This window comes from Protopterus annectens, chromosome 1.part0 (assembly GCF_019279795.1).
Source record: "Protopterus annectens isolate FY-2018-M chromosome 1.part0, PAN1.0, whole genome shotgun sequence".
In the NCBI taxonomy this organism is placed as follows: domain Eukaryota; kingdom Metazoa; phylum Chordata; order Ceratodontiformes; family Protopteridae; genus Protopterus; species Protopterus annectens.
Genome location: NC_056725.1, coordinates 154,425,762 through 154,450,193, shown reverse-complemented (window position 1 = coordinate 154,450,193; position 24,432 = coordinate 154,425,762). Strand labels below are relative to the sequence as shown.

Below are 24,432 nucleotides of genomic sequence, written 5' to 3'. Positions count from 1 at the left end.
CTCTTCATTGTACCCCCTTAAGTTATGGAATTTACGGTACATCCTACGTTTTCTCAGTTGGCTGTTACTGAGATTCCTTTGGAGGCCGGTTTGGCCCCTGAAGCCTTGAAAATTGCCGATATGTCCTAGGAACCGTGCCTAATTATTTCAGGAGGGGACTGCATGGCATCCCACAAATTAGTTGGGAAAGAGATCCTAAGCTCTCTAATAGAGGTCTGATAGGGTTGTGAGCTGCAGCACCTCATCCAAGCAAACATCGCACCTAGAAAGAAAATAAATAAGCATTTAGCCTCTTATTTAAAGCAATTGTCTTTAAAGTCTCCCTCATTTGGGTTTCCCCTACTACAGGCTACTCCCTTAAAACCTACCCTAGTTTCCTCCTTCTGAGAAGCACAGTGATGACTCAGACCATTCTCTGGACTATACCTCTCTGGACTATACCTCTCAAATGCATTCCCTAGGAGAAATTCTCTTATGAAAGGGATACCCTCTCACCTGATTCACCTGTTGAGGAAGCTTCCTTTGAGACTATACAGAACATGATAAAAAAACTTTGTCAGTCTACTCGGATTTCTGATGTCCAAAAGAGGTGTTACTCTCTCTTGGAGATGGTTACTCCTTCCCCTTCTCCACTTCCTCTTGTCCTTGAGGTTTCAGGATGATTCCGTCATCCTCCTCTGCTCATGATTCTACCTCAAGCTCCTAATGACCAGACGTGTTTTACAATGTTTCTGATTACCTAAAATATCTGCACAAGCACCTCTCTTTCAAATGCTCTCCCTTCAGACGCTGCTTTCATTCTACCACTTTTTTTTTTACTTTCATAAGATCTGAAGGACAACTACATGTACATCTCTCTAGGTTCTTGGGTAGGTTCTAGGCTATCTGCCCAAGGGCCTACGGAAGCCTAGCCAACAAGGTTCTCTGGCATACGTCGCCCAAGAAAGTTATTTTCCTGTGCCACTGTTGAGCAGAGAAACAGAAGTGATATCCGGGGTGTATTTCCTATTTCCCATCCATTCATCAATATTTTTCTTGAGTGCTAATGAAGAACTTTGCTTGACATAGATGGGTAGCCTGTTCCAGAGTATGGAAAGTCTCTGGGACAGGAATCTATCCCTCCAGCATGTCCTGTTTATTGTGGTGACAAGGTTTAGGTCCCTAGAGTGTGTAGCTTGGAGGGATTGGGATTTCTTTAGGTGTAGCATGTCCAACAGCTTTGGGTTTGACATAACTTTATATGTTAGGCAGAGATCACCCTGGAGTAGGCGATATGTTACGGAGTAAAGCTGGAGTTTTTTGTGGTGGTCAATGTAGGGCATTCGTTTGAGGCCGTAATACTCTTTTTGTGAGGTACTTCTGTGGCCTTTCCAGCTGCTGCATATGCCTTGTGAGGTACATTCCAAAAGGGGTGTTGTACTCTATAATGGGTCTAATGAGTGTGGAGTAGAGGGGAACAATGACCTTTTTTTTTTTTTTTTTTTTTTCCCTTGGGTGAGAACCCTTTTATGATGGTGTGACACGTAGAAGGACTTCCTGACTACTGTGGTGATGTGACTATCAAAGGAGAGACTACTGTCCACCTGAGTACCAAGATCTCATCGCGCATTTGGTGTTAAGCAGATTGCTGCCTTATGTGGTAGTTCATGGGTACAGAGTTTTTACCAAAGGGGATGACACTGCACTTTGTGGCGTTGAGCTTGTGGCCATGGCTCGCACACCAGGCATCTGTCTCAGCGAGGCCCTTCTGTAGGATGTCCACATCATTTGTGGACTTTACTATGGCTCCTAGTTTGCAGTCATCTGCGAACTTCGTTAGCCAGAGGCCTTCTGTGTTGGCCTGTACTTAGATACCAAACAGGAGAGGTCCCAGGACTGAACCCTGTGGTACTCCACTTGTCACTGGTTTGAGGTCAGATTTGGAGTCTGCAACTTTTACAGTGTGGGTTCTGTCAGTGAGCCAGTTGGCAACCCATTTTGTGCCGTAGAGATTTATACCTAGTTTAGTGAGTTTAGTTATAATTCCAGAATGGGGGATGGTGTCGAAAGCCTTGGCAAGGTCAAGATAGGCTGTGTGAACCACCTTACCCTCATCTACATCTTTGGTGACTGCCTCAAAGAAGTCTATCAGGTTCAGGAGGAATGATCTGCCATTCGCAAACCCGAACTGGGTGGGATCCAGAGTTTGGAGGTTACCAATGTCTGAGTTCCATGATGGTCCTTTTTGCAGGAGGTTGCTTGGGTTTTTCTGTGGCTCTTCTCATTTTCAGTTTACTGCTCTGCCTTTTGGTCTTTCCGCAGTCCCATGTGTGTTCAGTGTGCCTAGCACCTGTAGTAGCCTTTTGTTGCACTCTGTGGGTTCAGGTTTTCCCCTTCCTTGACAACGTTCTAATCCAGGCTTCTTCTGGAGAAATCCTTTAATTTTTCAGTTAATCCTTTATTTTCTGACTGGTCTGGGGTTCACCATAAACTACAAAAAAGTCACACATGGTCCCTACACAGGACCTGGTGTTTTTGGAAGGCCGAATGGGCACACACAAATTGTATGCCTGTCTTCCTCCGGAGAAAGTGTCCAAATACTTCCAAGACCTACCTCCTTCATCCCATTGTTCTGCAAGGGAGATGCTAAAGTCCTTGGGATTTGTGTCAACCTCCATCCCTGTGCTTCTCCTGGCCAGACTTCACCTGAAAAAAATAGTGGTACATGAAGTTGGTGTGGTCCCAACTCTGCCACCCTTTAGAGACACTGATTTCCCTCTGAGCTTGCATCAAGTAGGAGCTAAATTGATAGAAGGGACAAGTCATCCTCAACCCAGGGTTACCTTTCTCACTTTCTCTTCCTCTTCAACAGATCCACATGGACACCTCAGATGAAGTGTGTGGGGTCTGGACCCGATCCCACTGAATGCTGGGGAAATAGCAACCACAGTTCCTGAAAACGCAGCCTAAAAGAAATGAGGGTTCTTCTGCAAGCCCTTCAGATTTTTTGCTCACATTTGGAAAGCAGGACCAACTCCCAAGTATTCGCAGACACCACAGTTTAGTACATAAAACCTGGTGCCTCCCTGTTTGTTCACCACCTATGCAGGTTGTCGCAAGAGGCATGGAATTTAGCAACACAAGTGAAAATCATGCTCACAGCTGTAGACATCCCTTCTCAGGACAGTGCGCTAGCAGACTGCTTAAGATGCTTTCTGGAGGACCCCTACAAGTGGACTCTGAGCAGGGAGGTCTTACAAAACATCACACTTCAGGTGGGGCATCCCTCAGATTTCTCTGCTTAATCGAGCAACCATCAGCTCCCCCTGTTTTGCACCAGGGACCCTTGTCCCATGTCCTGAATGACAGATGCTTTCTCTTTCCAGTGGACATGCAGGATCCTCTATGCCTTTGTTCCTCCACCTCTTCTTTCAAAGATCCTCTTGAATGCACCAAGGGATCCAGACTCCTAGCTCCATTTTGGCCAAGACAGCAGTGGTTCCCCTTGCTTTTTCACCTAACAAAGGGAAATTATAGGAGAATCCCTCTGCAGCCAGACCATGTAATTCAACAAAAGGGATTGCTGCTCCATTTAAATTTTCCATTTGTGAGCCTGACCCTGGATGATGGGATTTTAATCCCCCAAATATTTCTTCAATGAAGAGGTTATACAAGTCCTACAAGAGGCTAAGAGACCCACTTCTAGAAAATCTTACTCTGCAAAGTGGAAGTTTTTTTCCTTTCTGGTGCTGCAAACAAGAGTCTGGATCCACTCTTGGCACAGGTCCCTATGGTTTCACAATCGTTTTGCAAACTTCTAGCAAGCTTGGCCTACTCTTCCATAAAACTGCCTTTAGCCCCTCCACTTATGACTAGACTGGAAGTCGAGGTTTTCTTCAGAGGAGTTCTGTATCTTACACCCCCTCCCCCCCAAAGAAACTCATCTCTCTCCCTTGGGATCTTAATTTTGTGCTACAAAAGCTTACTCTGCCTCCTTTTCAACCAGCTTCTTTGAAATTTGTACTTGGAAAACCGTTCTCCTCTTGGCCTTCATCTCTGCCAGGAGAATTTCTGTGCTACAATCTGTCACTGCCATTCCCTCTGTTTTTCACAAAGACAGGGTTACTCTTCAGGCTATAACCCATCTTTCGTGCCTAAGGTAGTGAATGAGCTGTCTCTCCATCAGGATGTTCATCTCGCCAGCTTTTATATCCAGTCCCTAAAACTGGGGGAAGGGATCTTGGTCTGTAGATATTCAAAGAGAACTCTACTTTACTTGCACGAAACTAAAGCTTTCAAAAAGACTGACTGGCTTTTCACGTCTTTTATGCTGTCTAAGCTAGGTCATCCAGTCTTCAAACAAACTATTACAGCCTGGATTTTTAAGGCCATTTCTTTCTGCAACTTACATTATGGTAAGACCCTTCCTTCTGCCCTAAAGCACATTCCATTAGGGCAATTGCTTCCACGACACTGTTTTAAAGATGGCTCCTTGGTCCTGTGTACACAATTTTGTTTTACCAAATGCCTCCAGAATTGATGCCTTCTCCATGTCCAGAGCAGCCTGTGCTAGATCAGTCCTGTCTAGGCTACTGGTCAGCTCTTCTACTTATTAACCAACCCCCATTATCTCCTTGAGCTCTAGGAATCGCCCATTTGTCAGGAATAATGTAACAGTGATTTCACTCAACATGCAAGAGTTGTATAAGAACTTAGCACAACAGTAGATATTACAACTGTTGTAGTATTCCATCCCATCCTCCATCCTCTCTTCTCTATACCACCTCCATCTTAGGTTATCTCCCTAACCTTTGTGCTGTCACATGAATATGGGGGGAGTTTTCTTACCAATTCAAGCTACACGTCTTTTTAGGTGATCAGTTTCATCTCTCCATAGTCTTCAGGCCGCTGACTTAGAGATGGTTTGGGGATCCACTTTCATACATCCTCCTTTGTAACTAGGGAAGGTAAAGCTTTGGTACCCCAGCCAGATGTCTATGGTGATAACCCATTTGTCAGCAGTACCACAGTGGTGAGTAGTAGGGCATCTATTGTTATGGTTCTTACACAGTTGTACTTTCCTCAGTGTCTTTGTCGAAATTCTTGTCTTCACAAGTATCATCTGGTGCCCTCTGAAAACAGGCCCTAGACCAATGGAACTAGCCCTTTGAGTATAAAGTAAATGAAAGTGTCTATGCAATCTACATGGCTTTTTGTTGATCGTGAATATGATGAGTACACAATCTTTTGTTCCCAGTAGTACTTGAGAATATGCTAGCTGCTTCATGATCTTAACCCCCCCCCCCCCATTTTTGGAAACTGCCATAGATTTCTGGGACCATCTTGGAAGTGTAGTACTCTGATTAATGTCAAACTGCACAAGTGGTTCAGAAGACATCCCTAGGATGCAGAGTCCTCCCTACCACATACAACTAGTGTGTAATTGGTGCTTATTCAAAGTTTATAGTCACTGGTGCTGTAGATAAATGCTTTACTTTTCTGCCAGTAGGTTACTCTGAGATATTTAAAAATTATAATTCAGTAACCCAGCATGCTGCTGTGCTTTTTAAAATTGCTGTCTTTACTTTACTTTTCAGACCCAGACTTGAAGACTGATGGTTTCAGCTTGGAATCCTGCAGAGGCATGGTTGCTGTTATGGATGTATCCTTTCAAAAACAAAACCAGCTGTTGAGTGTTTTAACGGCATTTTGAAGTAGATGTTTGTGTGAAAATTGTACTAGTCCAGAGACATTGTAGTATTTTTAATACCAGATAACTAGACGTTCAGAGAAACAGAAAAAAATAGTACTGAAAATGAAAAATAACTCGTGCCTGCAGATAATCTGTGTTACACAAGCATTTTATATCCCATAGTCACTTAGGTTCATAGGTAGGTACTAGGCTATTGGCCCTAGGGCTTATGTAAGCCTAGCCGAAAAGGTACCCTGGCTTTTGCCACCCAAAAAAGTTATTTTCCTGTGCCCCTATCGAGCAGAGCCACAGAAGTAATCCCTGGGGTGAATTTCCGATCTCCCATCCAATCAAGATTTTTCTTGAGTGCTAATGAGGAGCTTTGTTTGATATAGATAGGTAGTTTGTTCCAGAGTATGGGAAGTCTCTGGGATAGGAATCTGTCCCTCCAGCATGTTCTGTTTATTGTGGTGACAAGGTTTAGTTCCCTAGAGCGTGTAGCTCTGAGGGATTGGGATTTCTTTAAGTGGAGCATGTCCAGCAGCTCTGGGTTTGACATAGCTTTGTATGTTAGGCAGAGATCACCTCTGAGTAGGTGATATGCGACAGAGTAAAGCTGGAGTTTTTTGAGACTGTCTGCGTAGGGCATCTGTTTGAGGCTGGTAATCCTCTTTGTGAGGTATTTCTGCGGCCTTTCCAGTTGTAGATGTATTGTGAGGTACATACCAAAAGGGGAGCTGTATTCTATACTGGGTCTAATGTGTCAAGTAGAGGGGAACAGACCTTTTTTTTTTTTCCTGGATGAGAAACATTTTGTGATGTGTGCCACGTTGAAGGATTTTCTGACTACTGTGACGATGTGATTACCAAAAGGGAGAGGCTAATGTCCACCTGTGTCCCAAGGTCTCATCACGTTTGGTGTTAAGTAGACTACCGCCTATGTGGTAGTTCATGGGTACAGAGTTTTTACCAAAAGGGATGACAATGCAGTTTATGGCATTGAACTTGAAGCCATGGCTTTAACACCAGGCATCTGTCTCAGTGAGGCCCTTTTGCAGCATGTCCACATCGTTAGTTTCGATTATGGCTCCTAGTTTGCAGTCATCTGCGAACTTTGTTAGCCAAAGACCTTCTGTGTTAGTATTTCAGAGAAGTAGATACCAAACAGGAGAGGACCCAGGAATGAACCCTATGGTACTCCACTTGTCACTGGTCTGAAGTCGGATTTGGAGTCTGCTACTTTCACAGTGTGGGTTCTGTCAGCCAGTTGGAAACCCCATCTTATGACACAGGGATTTATATCTAGTTTAGTGAGTTTATCTAGTATTCGAGTGGGGGATGGTGTCGAAAGCCTTGGCGAGATCTAGATAGGCTGTGTGAGCCACCTTACCCTCATCTGCAACTTTCATGACTGCTTCAAAGAAGTCTGTCAGGTTTAGGAGACATGATCTGCCTTTTACAAACCTGAACTGGGTGGAGTCCAGAATTTGGAGATTACCAATGTCATTGTAAGTTCCATATCCTTGCAGACCAGGCTCATCAGGTTAATGGGGTGGTAGTTCCCGGGATCATTGGTGGCTCCCCCTTTGTGGAGTGGGATAACCATCGCTGTGTGCCATTCTGTGGGCACAAAGCCTGAGCTGAGGCTATGATTGAACATGGTGCTTAAGTGGGGTGCCATTTGGTTTTGTAGTTCGTGTAGCACGCAGCCTGGGATATTATCAGGTCCCATGGATGCTGTTTTCTTGGCTTTGGAGAGTTTTTTTTTTTTACCTGTGCAGCTGTGCTTACAGTAACTTTGCATTGTTCTGGTATAAAGATGGGCCCTTTAGGGGGTGAAAGGGGGTAAAGTTAGCACTGAACTTATCTGCCAGGATGTTGGCAATATCCGTTGGTTCTGTATATTTAGTGCCATTGTGCTGCAAGTCAGAGCAGATCTGAGTGTTGCCATTGAGGTTCTTGACATAGCTGTAAAGTGCTTTGTGGTTGTCTTTAGAATCAGTGGCAATTTTGTTTTCGTAACTAGCTTTGGAGGATTTTGAGGGATCTCAAGTTCGTACTGAGGCTAACCAGGGAGTTTCTCCAATCTTGGGATTTTACTCTTTTGTAACAAGTTTCTTTCTTCTGTTGTAGATTCTTTATGGCAGGGGACCACCAGATTGGCTTCCTTTTTATGGAGGATACCATCTTGGTTCTGTTAGGGATTGTACGATCCATGCACTTGTGCAAGTGCTTATAAAGTGCATTTTTGTAGGATTCAGCAGTCGTACCTATATTGTCTGTCTGCATGGGTGTTGTGAAGTTTGCCACTTCTATCTTAAGAAGCGTGAAGTTGGCTTTGGAGAAATTTATTACGGTGGTTTCCCTAATGAGGGGTGGGGGCAGGATGTAGATGTGTAGGGTGATTAGCTTGTGGTAGGATCTGACCAACGAGGAATTGACCTCTGGTGTGGAACACTGGTTGCCCATGTTGGTAATGACGAGATCTAGGATATTGCTGCCCCTGGTGGGGGTGTGGATAAGTTGATCCAAGGCGTGGAGTTTATGAATTCCAGAATTCTTTGTGCAAAAGAATTGGTGCATGAGTAATTTTCCCAGTTAATGGTGGGGTAGTTGAAATCGCCCATTATTAGGGTGTTAGGTTGTACCCTAATATTTTCCAGTGTATCAAGAAATGAGTGGGAATCCTGGAGCATGGTGGAGGATCTGTAGCAAGCTACAATTTGGATTGCGGTCTTGCCCAGAGTTAGTTGCACTTGAATAATCTCAAATGCATTATGCTGAGCAGCTAGCCTGGAGGTGTAGATATCCTTAATGAATATGGACATGCCTCACCTTTAGTGTTTTGGTCCAGGTTAGGTGACCAAAAAGTGTTTTATGAATTATAGCCTGGTAATGCAGGGGTGCTCTCTGGAGCGTTGAACCTGGTCTCTGTCACTGCACAGATGTTGATGCTCTTCATTTTAAGAGTGCCCCGAGTGAGTGCATTTTGAGGTTTAGATTTGTAGCATTACTCTCGGATTTTGCTTGCTTGCTTGTACCTGTTAGTGTTGAATTTGTCATTTGAACCTTGCCTTAAAAAGGCACTTGTAGGGGTGGCAAGAGCCTTAGCCAGTATCTGAATCCTAAGGGCGGCAGGTGCAGGCCATCTCCGGCAAAGCATCGCAGTCTGTTGATCATGTCATCCCAGGCAGACAGATACTGGATCCCCTTAGAATGACACCAGAAGCTTAGCCAATTGTTGAAGTCAATCATTTTGTCTTTGTACTTGTAATCCAAGGAGGTACGTCTCGGGTCATTCACACCAACTGGACAGTGACAGTCATATTTGCACTTGTTGTGGAGTGGCCTGAGTGCGTGCATTATGTGGTGGATCCTGGCACCCGACAGGCAGCTTGACAGTAACTTTCTCGTTTAGCCTGGTGAGTTGAACATCAGTGTGCCTGACTATAGAGGTACCTATGACTAGTGTTGGGTATGTTATGCCTTATGGGCTGTGGTTGAGTGGCACACTGAATTTGTGGGCTATGTGTCATTTGTGTTGTGTAGGGGGGTGGAGGTTGCTTGTGTTTCTGCATTGCCCCAAGATGCCCAGATTAATCAGGTAGACAGGAAAAACACCAGGAGCTGACCCTTAGACCTGCCTGGATAGGTGCTTATTTATGAAGTACTAAAACCTGTTTTCCTGTAGACAAGTGAGGAAAGTTGAGTGCTGTAGTAATTTGCTGCTTATTTAGTGCTTGCACTGAGTTCTGAAAGTGCAGAGTTCAAAGAAACTGATTTTATTGCTAAAACTAAAAAACTGGCTAGTTCTAAGGGAAAAATTGAAGAGCAGACTTTATGACGCTGGGAGTAGTTTAACCCCATCTAAGCGGCACTGCATGGTGTTTTTTTTTTTTTTAAGATATGTTTACCTAGTAATTACCACTCCCACTGCTAAGCTAGAAGGCTGCCCTCCAACACAGGCTTGAGGGCTCAAACTTAGTCCTGGATACAGCAAATGTGTCTGGACTAGACTACTTACAGGAACGGCAGGATACTTCTGAAGTGTCACTTACAGTATCACATGTCGTGTATATTAAAAATCTCTCCTTTCCAAAAGGGAGAAGTATCATTTTTTAACCAGACAGTGGCTGTGGTTCTCATGATAAAAATCTTTAGTATTTTTCGGCTATTAGAACTGGCCACAAGCAGAAGACCTCTCATCTGACCTGGCATCCAGCAATTATTTAAGATGTTGCTCAAAGATACGAGTTTTCAGTATCCCTGTCAATTTTCCCTTTATGGTTGACTTAGTGAATGACAAGAACCTAGTTTAGTAACAGTTTAATTTTTTTACTGAATTTTTCTCATTGTCATTAATTTTGTTTATTGCGAGCGGATTACCCCACCATGGTGAAGATGTCAGTGGAAAAAATTACAAGTGTGCTTGTGGAAGACTCATTTTTGCCTAAGGATTGTATTCTTTTGTGCCTATAATTTTATGCTTTGGGAGGATCACTAACTTTCCTTGCTGTTAAGTATTTTTGTGACCGTAGTACACTTATCTACCCCATAGGCTGTGGGTCTTTCTAGAATGCAAGAACCTTGCTCTGGAGCAAGGTAGGTATCTCATCCTCATTTGAAGAACCATTTTCAGATTTCTAGAGACATCTTAAAATACCCCTAAGTACAGTGCAGGCATTGGAAAGTGGAAGAGGTGATAACCAGTGGGCAGAGTCTGTAGAAGCCCTGCTAATTCTACAGAGGCCTGATGCTGTTCGATCTGATTATGTACTATTTCCGTGTTGCAGCTTTCTTAATGTGGGATCCTCCACCTCAGGCAACCCAAACATCGGCTCCTATGCAGAAGCTTAAGCCTGGTTGCTGCCAATGCATTGGACGTCACACGCAGGACCATAAACCAGGGGCCTTAAATGTGATGTCTGCATGCACCAACTACAGAACTTCTCTGCCGCAGTCGAATGTCAGATTGATTGGTTTGCTCCACTGTCTTCAAGATGTCTAAAACATAAATACCCCGTTGGGGAAACTGTATTATTCTTGCTTGAGGTTTGGTTGTTGCTTGATTTCTTAGCCAGTGGCCGCTAGGAAGGGGAAATGTAGGTGGGGATGTCAAATTCCGCACACAGATTCCCACGAACTCTGTTCTCTTTAGGCTGGGAACATGACCATACCCACCTGTAGCATCTGCCAGTCGTTCGATGTTCATCGTGTTTCACTGTTGCAGTCATTACACTTGGGTTATCCTGCTGGCAGGCTACCCGCAGTCGGCCTGAATTCCAAAGTCCTGGTCCGGCGTCTGTTGCTGTCATCTCCCTGATGTCAGTGCGCCAGGGTTATAAAAGATGCAGCAGACGCCATTTTCTTCAGTCTTTCTTTCCACGTGGTGCCCGAAGCAGAAGCAGTTCGCAAGTGCCGGTTAGCCGACTCCTGAGATTTTCGTGTTCAAATTTCAGATCTGAAGTCTTCATTTAAAGCTAAGTACCCCGTTGGGGAAACTTTTTTCTAGCTCCAGACCGATGTCAGAAAAAGTTAATAATTGTATTTCTTGTGGGAAGCAAATACCTCATAAGGACTTCCATTCTTATTGTATTCCTTGCGTAGGTCCTGATCACTATGTTGCTAATTGTAGGTTTTGTGCTAGATTTAACCAACGCACTATTAAACGTCGGTATGATTTTGCATTTAACTACTTTGGCCGAAGATTTAATTACGATGTCGTCTGATAGCCGTCAGACTACCACAATTCACAAGGAAAAGGACAAGCATCCGAGGTCCAAAACTGACTAGGCTTCTAAGCCAGTCGCCGGTTCTCAGTGAGGCGCTTTTGCAGCCCCTGACACCCGCTACCTCAGAGCCACAGAAACCCACTTCCACGTGGAGCCAACTAGGCCGCTGGAAACTCAAGGTATTGGACTCTCGGAAAATATTTCCTCAGATGGGTCGGGAGCCGTTGAGCAGGCTTTGGCTTCTGAGGGTGTTTTCAGACCTACACAGTTATATGTAAAACAGACTACAACTTCAAAGGCAAAGACTAAAGCAACACTAAAGACAAAGAAACAAGTGCAGCAAGCCCATGGACAGGCCTCCATGCCTAAAAAACAGATGCTCAAAATGGCTAATTACTTTGATCAGGGATTCCCTTCCCCCTCCTGATAAGAGGCCTAGCCAAGACACAGAATATGAATCTTCAGATTAGGTTTCCATTTCCTCTGACTCCTCTTGAACAGGAATACTCTTCCTCCCTATGAGATTCTGATGCTGGAGAATCTATCCCTTCAGCCTCTCCTGAGGATTATTCTTTTGGGGAAACCCTGCATACCATGAGGGAGCACTTCCACTGGGAGAGCTAAGACTACTCAGAATCAAAGAAAAGGCTCGGAGATTTTCTTTTACTACCTCAGCACAGGCCTCTTGCTATTCCTCCTGTGTTAGACATTGTAGATAATGTATTTTCAGAGTCCAACCTGTCTCCTGACTCTATCCCCGCACCTGTTAAGCCAGACATATACTACAGGGTTCCAGATTCACATAAATTTCTTTATAAAAACCCTGCTGCTGACCCAGAAACTATTTCTCAGGGTCCCAAAGGGGTCAAGGCTTCCACTGCAAAAAAAACGTATCCCCTCTGATAGGGATTCAAGGGCACTCTATAGATGGGGGGGGGGTAAAAGGTTTACACTTCTGCTACCTGGCTGTGAGGGCTTTAAATTGTCAATTTCATATGCTTAAATGTCAGCAATATTTAATGTCACTGCTAAAACAGAAAATGATGACAAATTCTGATTGTGCAGAAAATAAGGAAATGCAGGATTTATTGCATGCAACTGAACAAGTGGGAAAGCATACATTGCAATGTGGTTTTGATTCTCTGGAGGCCTCTTGCAGGGCCGCAGTTACGGGTTCTGTCATTAGGAGGCATGCTTGGTTAAAGGAACAGAATCTGCCTGATCATGCTAAAGCAAAATTATTAGATGCTCCATTACAGCATGATACCTTATTTGGTGTTAAAGCAGAGGAGGTGTTGAAGAAAATGGAGGAAAAAGCGAAATCTATGCAAACAGTAAAGGATTCCTTACAGGTACAGCCACCAAGAGTTAGCAGGAACTGGCCTACAAAGCATTGGTCCTTTTCAGTGTCAGACAGGCCACAGAGGCAGACGCCCCAGAGGGAGATCTCAGCCCCAGGGCTCATACAGGCCTAAACAGTGGGGCACTTCTACCTCCAGAAGCTGAGAAGACAAATCACAGCCATACAGGAAACAGTCCCAATGACTTGCCTCTGCCAGCACCAAGCACTTATCTTTTGGCAGCCCACTTAGGGGGAAAACTAGCACTTTTTTCTCAAAATTGGCACATGATCACCCAGGACAAATGGGTCTTTAATATAGTGTCTCAGGGCTACAGGTTCCACTTCCACACCCTGCCAAAGGCAAAAGGTATGCCAGACCTGCCACACAATCAATGGGCAGAGGCACAAAAACAAGTTTCGTCCCTCATGGACATGAGGGCCATTCAGCAAGTACCACAGCAAGAGCAGGGACAAGGATTTTACTCAAGACTTTTCTTGGTACCCAGAAAGGACAAAACCTGGAGACCAACCTGTCTATTCTAAACACCTTTCTGGACGTTCCAAAATTCAAATTGTTGACTGCAGCAGCTTCTGCCCATGCTGGGCAAGAAGGCTTGGCTTGTAACTTTGGACCCAAGAGGCATACCTGCATATCCCAATCAGACAGTCTTGCAGAAGATACCTCAGATTCATAGCTGGCTCAATGCACTACCAATTCTCTGCACTGCCCTTTGGATTATCTACTGCGCCCAGGGTCTTCACAAAATGCCTGGCGCCAGTAATTGCATTTTGCAGAAAGAGGAATTCAAATATATCCTTACTTGGACGACTGCCTTGTACAAGCAGAGAACAAGGACATTTTACTAAAGCATCTGGCGTACGTAAAAAGATTATTAATTTGCCTAGGGCACACAGTAAACAAAAATAAATCAAAACTAGTACCCTCTCGAGAATATTCCTGGGTGCAAGCTTGGATACAACTACCCAGATGGCTTATCTCACGCCAGACAAAGGCAACTGACTTCTTACTTCAAAATGTTGGCAACAAAGACCCAGTTATCTGCAAGAAAAATTCTGCAGGCTTTGGGCTTCATGGCATTCTGCTAATTCCATATGCCAGACTGCATAGGAGGAAACTTCAATGGTACCTAAAGTGTTGTGACTCAACATTGTCACAGCCTGGAAACATTAATTACCCTTATTCCTTGCCTCCAACAGGAGGTTTGATGGTGGGCACAGGCCTGTCATCTCAACAGGGGACAGCCATTCACCCTACCCACAAGCAGGCAGTAACAGATGCATCAGATTATGCCTGCGGGGCCCACATGGCAGGAAAATGTATTCAGGGCACATGGCCCACAAGCCAAATGCATCTACATATCAATCTAAAAGAGATGCTAGCTGTTCAGAATGCCTTGGCAGCTTTTAAGGCTCTATTTCATCCAGGACTACTGATAAGGACAGACAGTACTACAGTCATGTGGTACATAAGCAGGGAGGCACACATTCCTACCCCCTCTGCAGACAAGCCATGACTTTGAGGGACACAGCATTGACTTATCAAGTACACCTGCAAGTACAATTCCTGCCAGGAAAGAAAAATACTCTGGCAGACGAACTAAGCAGAAACCTCACGGATCCCCACGAGTGGAAACTGGATCCACAAGTCTTCAGCATGATGATAAAGAAATGGGGACGCCTAGACATAGATCTATTTGCCTCACCTCATAACTGCCAACTACAGAGATTTTGCACAAGGACCTATTACAAGCAAGCATGGAAAGTGGATGCTCTATTCAGCTGGAAAAGCCTAACAGTATATGCCTTTCCTCCCCAAGGTACTCTTAAAGGTCAGACGAGAAGTAAAAAATGATTGCCCCAGGCTGGCCCCGCCAGCACTGGTACCCAATCCTAAAAAGCTTGTCTCAAGGCCCAGCCTGGACATTGCCTCTTATTCCTCCCTCACTGACCCAGTGAAACAATCTGATCCTGCACAGCCAACTCGGAACCCTAAATCTGGCAGCATAGCGGATAATGTAGCCATTCAGAACACACCTCTCTCTAAAGCAGTGATGGATGTTATTTTGGAGGCCAGGAGGCCCAGTACCAGAAAATCTTGCGCATAAAAATGGAAAAGATTCTGTGCTTGGAACCAGGCACAAGGAATTGACATGTTTGTACCAAATATTCCTCAGATTTTACAATACCTAACTGAGATGCTGGACAAAGGCCTATCCTTTTCATCAATTAAAATTCATGCCTCTGCCATTTCAGCTCATTACAATACGGATCCACCTATTTTTTCTCATCCATTGCTAAGGCAGTACCTTATAGGTTCATAGGTTCATAGGTTTATACTAGGCTATCTGCCCTAAGGCATTTATAAGCCTAGCCCAAATTTTTGTGGCTTACGCCACCCCTTATATGAAAAAATACTGTGCCCATTAGTTTGTTGTGCCTCTGTCCAGCAGTGACACAGAGAGGATTCCCGGGATAAACCTACGATCTCCCATCCACAGGTCAAGATTTCTCTTGAACAGAGCCAGCGAGGTGCTCTGCCTCACATGGACCGGGATTTTATTCCACAGCATAGGGAGTCTGAGTGATAAATCTATCCCTCCAGCACGTCCTATTTATATCCGTGCTAAGGTTTAAGTCGCTTGCTCTAGTGGTTTTGGTGGATTTGGATTTTTTGAGGTGGAGCATGTCCATTAATTCCGGGTTGGACATGGCCTTGTATGTCAGGCACATGTCACCTCTGAGCAGATGGTATGCAACTGAATAGAGCTGGAGTTTCTTCAATCTGGCAGCATATGACAGATTTTGGAGTCCCTTTATCCTTTTGGTGAGGAACTTTTGGGGTCTCTCCAATTGCTGCAGATGTCGGGTGCGATACATCCCGAATGGGGCATTGTATTCTATCATTGGTCTGATAAGTGAAGAGTACAGGGGAACAATGACCTCACTAGATCTGGATGTGAATCCCTTCATGATCAGGTGGGCAATGTAGAAGGTCTTTCTAACCACTTTAGCAACGTGAGTGTCAAAAGAAAGGCCACTGTCAACCTGGGTCCCCAGGTCCCCGATAACCTCTTCTGTGCTTAGTGGATTGCCACCTCTATGGTAGCTTGGGGTTACCTTGTTTTTCCTGAAGGGTATGACTATACATTTTTTGGCGTTTAACTTCAGGCCATGGCTCTGGCACCAGCTATCTGCTTCCGTGAGTCCCTTCTGAAGGATATCCGTGTCCGATGCACTTTTCCACTATGGCGCCCGGTTTGCAGTAGTCTGCAAACTTTGTCAGCCAAAGTCCTCCCATGTTGGCCTGTACTTCTGAGAAGTAGATGCCGAACAATAGGGGGCCAAGGACCGAGCCCTGTGGGACACCACTTTGACCGGCTTGGAGTCTGACATAGCGCCAGCAACTCTAACCCTGTGGGTTCTGTCCTTAAGCCAGTTTGCAACCCATCTTGTGACATATGGGTTTACATTTAAGCTGGTATGTTTTTCTACAATACCCGAGTGGGGTATTGTGTCGAAGGCCTTTGCAAGGTCAAGGTAGGCTGTATGGACTGCCTTTCCCTTATCAATGGCCTTGGTGACTGTTTCGAAGAAGTTGACCAAGTTCAGAAGGCATTATCTGCCCTTGACTAAGCCAAACTGGGTCGGGTCCAATGTCTGCAAGTCCCCTATATCTTTGTTTATGAGCTCCATTATGATCCTCTCCATAGCTTTGCAGACTAGACTTGTTAAGCTTATGGGGCGGTAATTACCAGGGTCCGTAGAGGCACCGCCTTTGTGGAGTGGAACCACAGTTGCTGTACGCCACTCCTTGGGCACGTATCCTGTGGTAAGGCTGAGATTAAACAGCTGCCTTATGTGCAGGTTTAATTCCTCATTTAGCTTGTGTAGCACACAGCCGGGGACACCATCCGGTCCCATTGATGCTGTGTTTTTAGCTTGAGAGAGCAGCTTTCACCTGCGCATTTGAGATGTCTGGGAGGCTACACTCTGCTGGGATAGTTCTCTCCTTTAGAGGGGGAGAGGGGGGTGAAGTTTACACTGAACCTGTCTGCCAGTATGTTGGCAATGTCTGTGGGTTCAGTGATTTTTGTATCATTTTGGACTAATTCTGAGCATATCTGGGAGTTTCCACCCAGGTTCCTAACATAGCTGAAAAAGGCCTTATGATTGTCCTTTGAATCCATGGCAATTTTTCTCTCAAAATTGGCCTTAGTTGATTTTGAGTACTCGTATTTTTTACTAATAATGATCAGGGGTGACTTCCCTTTTATGGATTTTGTTCTATCATGTAATAGCTTTCTCCTCTTATTGTAAAGTTTGTTAATGGCTGGAGTCCACCAGACTGGATGTTTGCCCTTTGTGGAAAGAGTCTTCGTTTTATTTGGGATTGCCTGATCCATGCAGTCCTGGAGGTGTTCATAGAAGGCATTTGTAAGGGCTTCCGCAGCTTGCGTTGTGGTTTCCACTGGCTCAGGGGCCTTGAAGGAAACCACACCAGTCTTGAGTAGTGTGAAGTTTGCTTTAGAGAAGTTCTTCACTGTGGTCTTTTTTGTTTGGGGTGGGGGCGGGATGTGGATTTCCAGTGAGATTAGTTTATGATCAGATCTCACCAATGAGGGATATACTTCCGGTGTGGAGCATTTTGTCCCCATGTTTGTGATAATGAGATCTAGTATATTTTCTCCTCTCGTGGGAACAGTGACTAGCTGTTCCATGGCATTTGAATTTATGAACTCCAGGAACCGTTGGGCTAGAAAGTTAGGGCTTGAGTAATGTTCCCAGTCTATATTCGGGTAGTTGAAGTCACCCAATATGATGGTGTTTGGAGATACATTTATACCCTCCAGTGTCTTCAGGAAGGCTGTGTGGGGTTCCTGAGTTTGAGTGGGTGACCTGTAGCATGCTACAATTTGTAGAGCAGTTTTGCCTATGGTTAGTTGCACACCTGGATGGTTTCCGAAGCTTCGTGCGTTGCCACCAACCTGGAGGTGTGGGTATCCTTTATGAATATGGATACGCCCCCTCCTTTTGTGGTGTGGTCCGGGTTTTGGGGCCGGAACGCATGATATGAGGTAAAACTTAATAGTGCCGGGGTGCTCTCAGGAGCCTTGAACCAGGTTTCAGTTACAGCACAGACATCGATGTTCTCCATACTGAAAAGGGCCTTGAGTGCGTGCATTTTGAGATTTAGACTTCTGGCATTGAGCAGCATTACCCTCAGTTTCTTCCCATTTTTGTTTTCTAGGGTGGTAGGTTTAGAATTTGTGCCTTGCCTAAAAAAGGCACTATGGGGGTGGCAAGAGCCTTAGCCAATATCCGGAATCCCAGGGGTGACAGGTGCAAGCCGTCCCTTGCGAAGCAGCGTGGCTTGTCAAGCATGTCATTCCAGGCAGAGAGACACTGGATCCCCTTTGAATGACACCAGACATTAAGCCAATTGTTAAAGCTGATCATCTTGTCTCTATATTGTGGCATCATTCTTGGTGAAGGAAGGATACCGCTCAGGGTCAGGGTCATACCTGCCTGGGCTACATAATCAGAGAGCTCCTCTGTCTCTTTTTCATGTAGTCCAGGGAGGTACGTCTCAGGTCGTTCACACCAGCATGGACAATGACTGTGTCATATTTGTACTTTCCGTGGAGTGACCAGAGTGCTTGTGTTATGTGGCGGATTCTAGCGCCCAATAGGCAGCTTACTGTGACCCTCTCCTTGTTCAGCCTGGTGAGTGGGACGTCAGTGTGTCTGACTATGGAGTCACCTTTGACAAGTATGTTTGGTGTTGTATTTGGCCTTAAGGGCTGTGACTGCTTTGCACACTGCTTTTGTGGTTTATATGTTGCTTGTGGGGTGTCTTGAGGTAGCAGTTGTTTGGGTGTCTGCTTTGGAGGCCTCTGCTGTTTAGGTAAATTTTTACTCAGAGCCTCCAAGTATGTCTCTGTGTGTTTGTGTTTGATTCAGTGGTGTGGTAGCATTATGTGAGGCTGGTTTTGTGGTGTGTGTAGTTGCCTTCTCCTCCTGTCTGGTCCTGCCAGTCCTGAGTTGAGAGAGCTCAGCCTCCAGTTTGGCTAAATAGCTGCATCTCTCGCAAGTATTTCTTATGTGGGAGGAGGAGAGGGTTGTCTGTGTACATGAGGCAGTTATAACATTGCCTCAAGATTCCCAGATTCACCAGCTGGACCGGAGAGGAGATTGACAACTGACCTTTGGACATGCTAGAATAATATTGGGAATTCCTTAATTGGAAACAAGGGCCAGTGGGGAGTGAGGGTGTAGTGCTTTTAATTTTTAGTGCTGACTTACATAATTGCTTTAGTGAGCAAGTGCCAGGTAACTTGAGTGCAATGTGTTACAAGTAACTAAATGCAAAAACGACAAACAGTAACTTTCTTTCAAGTGAAACAAGGAACTAGTACAGTAAGCAATGCAGATATCACTAGTGATCCACAGAAGCGCTGAGAAGCCGCGTATTAGGTGGAATTAGCTTCCAGGGAAATAACAAGCAAACAAAAAGCATATAAACAAAGCTAGATTCAGCAGGCCTGGATCTAGTCTATGCAAGGTGTACCAATTTCAGTAAGATACAGTTCAAATATTCAGGCACTATAAACCCTTAACCAGAAATTCCCAGCTCAGAAGGGCAGAGTCCAGCCTCTTCTCCCACAAGAGTGCAGACCACGAGCCTTCTTAATGTAAAATAACTGGCCTGAAGCCCAAGTGCCTAAACCAGAACTAATACCCTTGGACACTGGGCTCTCAATCAGCAGTTTCCAACTTAGAAGGATGAAAGCTACCTGTCCTGCCACCACAGTGCTTGCCACAAACCTTCCTAATGTAAAACTGGTCTGAAGCCCAAGTGCTTAATCCAAAAGACTTAGAATGATAGCTACACTTCAATCAAGTTACAACCAAGCAGTAATAAATACAATTGAATACTTTAGAGAATGTCTGGATTAGTGCTCAAGTTACGCAAACAAAGCTAGATCCAGCAGGCCCGAATCCAGTCTATGCCACAGCAAACAAGGCGCACCAACTTCGGTAAGAAGCAGTTCAGATATGCATGCACTATAAGCCTTTAACCAGAAATTCCCAGCTCAGAAGGGCAGAGTCCAGCCTCTCCTCCCACAAGAGTGCAGACCACGAACCCTCTTAATGTAAAATTACTGGCCTGAAAGCCCAAGTGCTTAAACCAGAATTAATACACTTTTAGAATAACAGACACTGAGCCCTCAATCAGCAGTTCCCAACCTAGAAGGATGTAAGCTACCTGTTTTGCCACAACAGTGCAGACCACAAACCCTCTCAGTGCAAAACTGGTCCGAAGCCCAAGTGTTTAAACCAAAAGGCTTAGAATGAGTTACACCAAGCAGTAATAAATACAATTGAGTATTTTTAAGATAATGCAAAAGTAAAATGAAGTAGGTAGAAACACAAGTACAGTAAAAGCAGATAATTTTTTTTTTTTATCTGAAAGTGCTGAGATCAAAGAAACAGATTTGAGTGCTGAAACTAGAAAACTGGCTAGTTATAAGAAAAAAACAAGCCAGAAGGCTTCTTTCAAACACAGAAGCGCCTGGGGGCTCAGCAGCCTACAAATAGTCTATACCACTTAACAGGAAAGGCAGGAAATAAGCTTATTTTTTTTTGTCTGTTTCCCAGATGCTCTCTTTGTACACAGCAGGAGTGCCTGAAATCAGAATATGATCTCACTGCACTCAGTTGAGTGAGCAAATGAGATGGGCCCAAGAGGCAGGCTGAGGGGCGGGCAGTTTCAAGGCCACCAAGATTAACACCAAAACAAAAACAGGGAGGGTGGGTGGGAATAACTGAAGTGCAGAATAACTGCCACTTGAGTTAAATATTCCATGTTAAGTTGTCAATCTCGCCTTCATTCTTGCTTGATGGGTTCGGAGCCGATCCCTCGGCTCCGACTCGGCACTTGCTTTAGCTCGAGAACTCCTTTTACCAGCTCGAGGCAGCCCCATATCCCATGATGCAAGGCAGGAAGTACCCAGATCTCGTTTGCCGCTTCGCTTGGGAGGTCTTCTCTTTACCAGCTCCTGGTAAGTAATTCACATTTGTGACATTTAAGCCCCTTTTAGTTAAAAACTATTTGTTTTGATAGTTTAACTTTAAATTTAACTTTTTCTGACAGAATTCCCTGTCTCTCTTAAATTTTTTTAGTCAGTTAAGTTTCCCTATCCCATCCCCCCCCTGTTAGGGTGTGTGTGTTGGTGTTTTTTTTTTACTAAATACCTTTTGGTATTAGTTTAATTTATTTGGACTGGTGTGTGTGTGTTGTGTTAGGGCACCATGTCTAAAGAGAGGGTTTCAGGTTTTAAGAAGTGTGACTCGTGCTGTCAGAAGATGTCTCTGACAGACGGTCACACTTCTTGCCTGTACTGTTTGGGCCCTCTTCACCTGCAGGACTCCTGTGCTATTTGTCACTCCTTCAGCCAGAGAGTCCTGCAGGAGAGACGGAATAAGTTGATTCTCAGGGGCCTTCTTAAGCGGAGGGCTCACCGGCTAAGTCGGCCCCTCAAAGTCAACTAAATCTGCCAAGACCCAGGCTTCTGTTTCTAAGCCTGTGGCCTCGGCTCCGACTCGTATAGAGTCGAGATCGCTCGGCTGGAGCCGATTCTGATCCACTAAGCTTCGGCTCCGATGGCTATCGGTGCGAATCTGCTGACCACTGTGGGTCGGTTCCAACCGGCTCCGACACCCGTGTACGGGCATCGGTGTCGGCTCCGATCGGCTCCGGCACCCATGTGGCACAGGCATCTGTGTCGGCTCCGATCGGCTCCGACACCGTTACTTTGGTGGCTGTATCGGCTCCGGCTGGAGCCGATACATCGAGACGTTCTGTCGGTGCCGACAGGATCTGTAGTATCGGCTCCGATGGCCCATTCCAGGAAGAGGTCGAGGTCTCCTTCCTTGGAGCCGATACTTTCGGCTCCGGCCCCGCCTCTTCTATCGGAGCGGAGCCATCGGAGCCGATCTTCAAGGTCATCCAGGTTGTCAGATCATGACCTCGAGAGAGTGGTCAGTAGATTGCTCAAGTGACAGGTACTGGCCCAAATGCTACACAGTCCGTCTCAGCAGACGACTGTTGGTCCACACCCCGTTACAGTTCCTCCTTCAACTCTACCCCAGAGCTTGGAGTTGGAGTCTTCGGGTTTGGTTACTGCTACGGCTGGAGGGCGGATACCCCTTCTGTTCCTTCAGCCCCTACTCTTATCTCCTCTTCCTTAGAGGGATTCGTGGTCGGGCTTCCATGGTCTCCTCCGAGGTGAGTGGCATCGGACCCTTGTCCGAGCCCGCTCTTCCCCTTGGAGCCTCGGCCTTGGTGAGCTCGGCTCCGACATCTGCCTCGGAGACTTCCCTTCGGTGGCCCCTGGAGTTCCTAGCTCTTGGAGCGGGCCTCTCGGACCTGCCTGGGAGGGAGCATTCGAGGTGATGAAGAGTGTACTGGCCACTAGTATCAGTCAGCAGTCTCTTCCCGTAGCTCCTCCCTCTATTGTACCTGTTGACATCTCTGCCACTTCTCTTGCTACAGGACCCAGAGATCCTCCTCCTCAGGTTTCCCCATTGGGAATTTCCCCTCTTCCGAGGATTCTCCTGATGTTTGGAGATCCTCCTAGGAAGAGGACTTGTAAGAGGAAGCATGTAGACTCCCCGAGTCTGTCACTTGGATACTGACTTTGATGAGTCAGAGGGATCCCCTAGATCCCCTCTGAGGATGTGTCCTTCTCAGACATCCTAGAACTTCTGAAACAGAGGGAAACTGGCCCACCAACAATCCCTCTGAGGATGAGTCAGTATACCTAGAGGCGTTTGGATCTCGGCCCTCCACCTCCTGGGTGTCTCCGCCTTCGACCCCTGATGCAGGTTATTGCTCGAAGGCGTGGACAGCTCCTAACTCTGTAGAGCCAGTCCCTAGGAGGCCTTCTAAATTTATAACTGCCCCTAGTGACAAGCTATTCCTTACCAAGGGTGTCCCGCTGATGCCATGGTGGTGGCTGCGGCCACCAAAAGGAACTTGCAGATCCTTCTGTGCCCGTCCATCCTCCTAATAAGGACTCTAGGACCATGGATAGGTAGCAAGCGGATGTTTTCCTCAGCGACCTTTGCTATGCGTTCGCTGAATTATCTTTGTCACTTCACCAGACTCCAGAGAGATATCCTGAAGGAGCTGGGAGAAGTAGTTCAGGATCCTACAGCTGCAGGGGCCCAAGAAAAGATTGCTTCGCAGCTAGGAACCCTCAATTCCATTGCTAACTCCTCCATGCGGCTAATATCTTATGCTGCTGATGGAGCGAGTAGAGCCGCAGGCACAGGTGTGGCTCTTAGACGCCAAGCCTGGATGCGGCTATGTGATTTTGGATCCCTTTAAGGCGTCCTTCACAAATTCTCCCTTTGATGGGTCAGCTTTGTTTGGCCCTCAGGTGAAGGAAACCTTGACCAGGTGTGAGCAGGGCGGCAAGACTCTTTCTGCTGTTGGAGTCCGTTGTTCCACCCCTTCTAGGCCTTATCCCAAAGGACAGAAGGGTGGGAAGATGTGGTTCCGTAAATCCCAAGGAGTCACGCCGGATTCACGTGGTCAGTTTACCCCTAGAGGCAGAGGGGGTAACAACAACAGACGCCGCTCTAGAGGCAGAGGGGGTCCTAAGAACCAGGGCAACAGGGAGTCTCTTCCTGAGCAGTCCTTTCAGCATCCCTGAGGTGTTGCCCGGCTGTCCCTCCTTGGAGGCAGTCGGGGGAAGACTATCACTGTACCCAGAAGCCTGGCATTCCCTCACTCAAGACAGATGGGTACAGTCGATCATATCCAAGGGTTACATAATTCCTTTCGAGGAAAGTCCCTTCCCCTCAAGCTCCCTTCCAGATGTACCACCCGGTCTAAGGGACATTGCAGAGTTAGAAATCGCAAAACTACTGCAAAAAAGAGCCATTCATTTATTCTCTGCTTTCGGCTGGGGTCCAGTCATTTCCAGTTCAGAGCCCTGCCCTTTGGTCTCACTACAGCCCCCAGAGTGTTCACCAAATGCATGGCAGTGGTCACGGCTCACCTGAGACGTCAAGGATTCCAGGTGTTTCCGTATCTCGACGACTGGCTCCTGTCAGCCACCACCAGGCATCAGCTTATACAAGCCAGGGATTACACAATAGACCTTTGTTCTCATTTAGGCATCTCAATCAACTTCGAAAAGTCATCCTTATCGCCCTGCCAATCTATTACCTTCATAGGCGCAAACTTAGACACTGTTCGGATGTCAGCTACCCTTACAGAACAAAGAGTTTCAGACATTCAGACTCATGTCAGGATCATTCTGGCCAGCAAGAAAGTACAGGCCAGAATGGTTCTAAAGGTATTAGGTCTCATGGCTGCGGCCATTACTCTTCTTCCCCTGGCTCGATTCTACATGCGCCTCCTTCAGTGGATGCTGTTCACACAGTGGTCATACCAGCAACTCCTATCGTCACCAGATTCTGGTGACACAGACATGCAAAGAACATCTTGCTTGGTGGATCACATCGTCTCAGGTTCACCAAGGCAGGTGCTTTGTACCCCCGTCCCCATAGCCAATGTCACCACGGATGCCTCCCTGATCGGGTGGGGGGGTCATTATCAGGGCAGGATGGTTCATGGGACGTGGCAACCGTTC

The 24,432-nt window shown here is 45.9% G+C and overlaps 1 protein-coding gene across 3 annotated transcripts in view; it reads left to right on the top strand.

The window, feature by feature from the left end:
• The window catches only part of CAPNS1 (calpain small subunit 1), an 855,931-nt gene that overhangs the window by 459,290 nt on the left and 372,209 nt on the right, over positions 1–24,432 (top strand). For all 3 annotated transcript variants that reach the window (XM_044054119.1, XM_044054033.1, XM_044054195.1), the window contains exon 6: positions 5,577–5,641. In XM_044054119.1, coding sequence (XP_043910054.1) covers positions 5,577–5,641 — 65 coding nt within the window. The remainder of the gene's footprint in view (positions 1–5,576; positions 5,642–24,432) is intronic.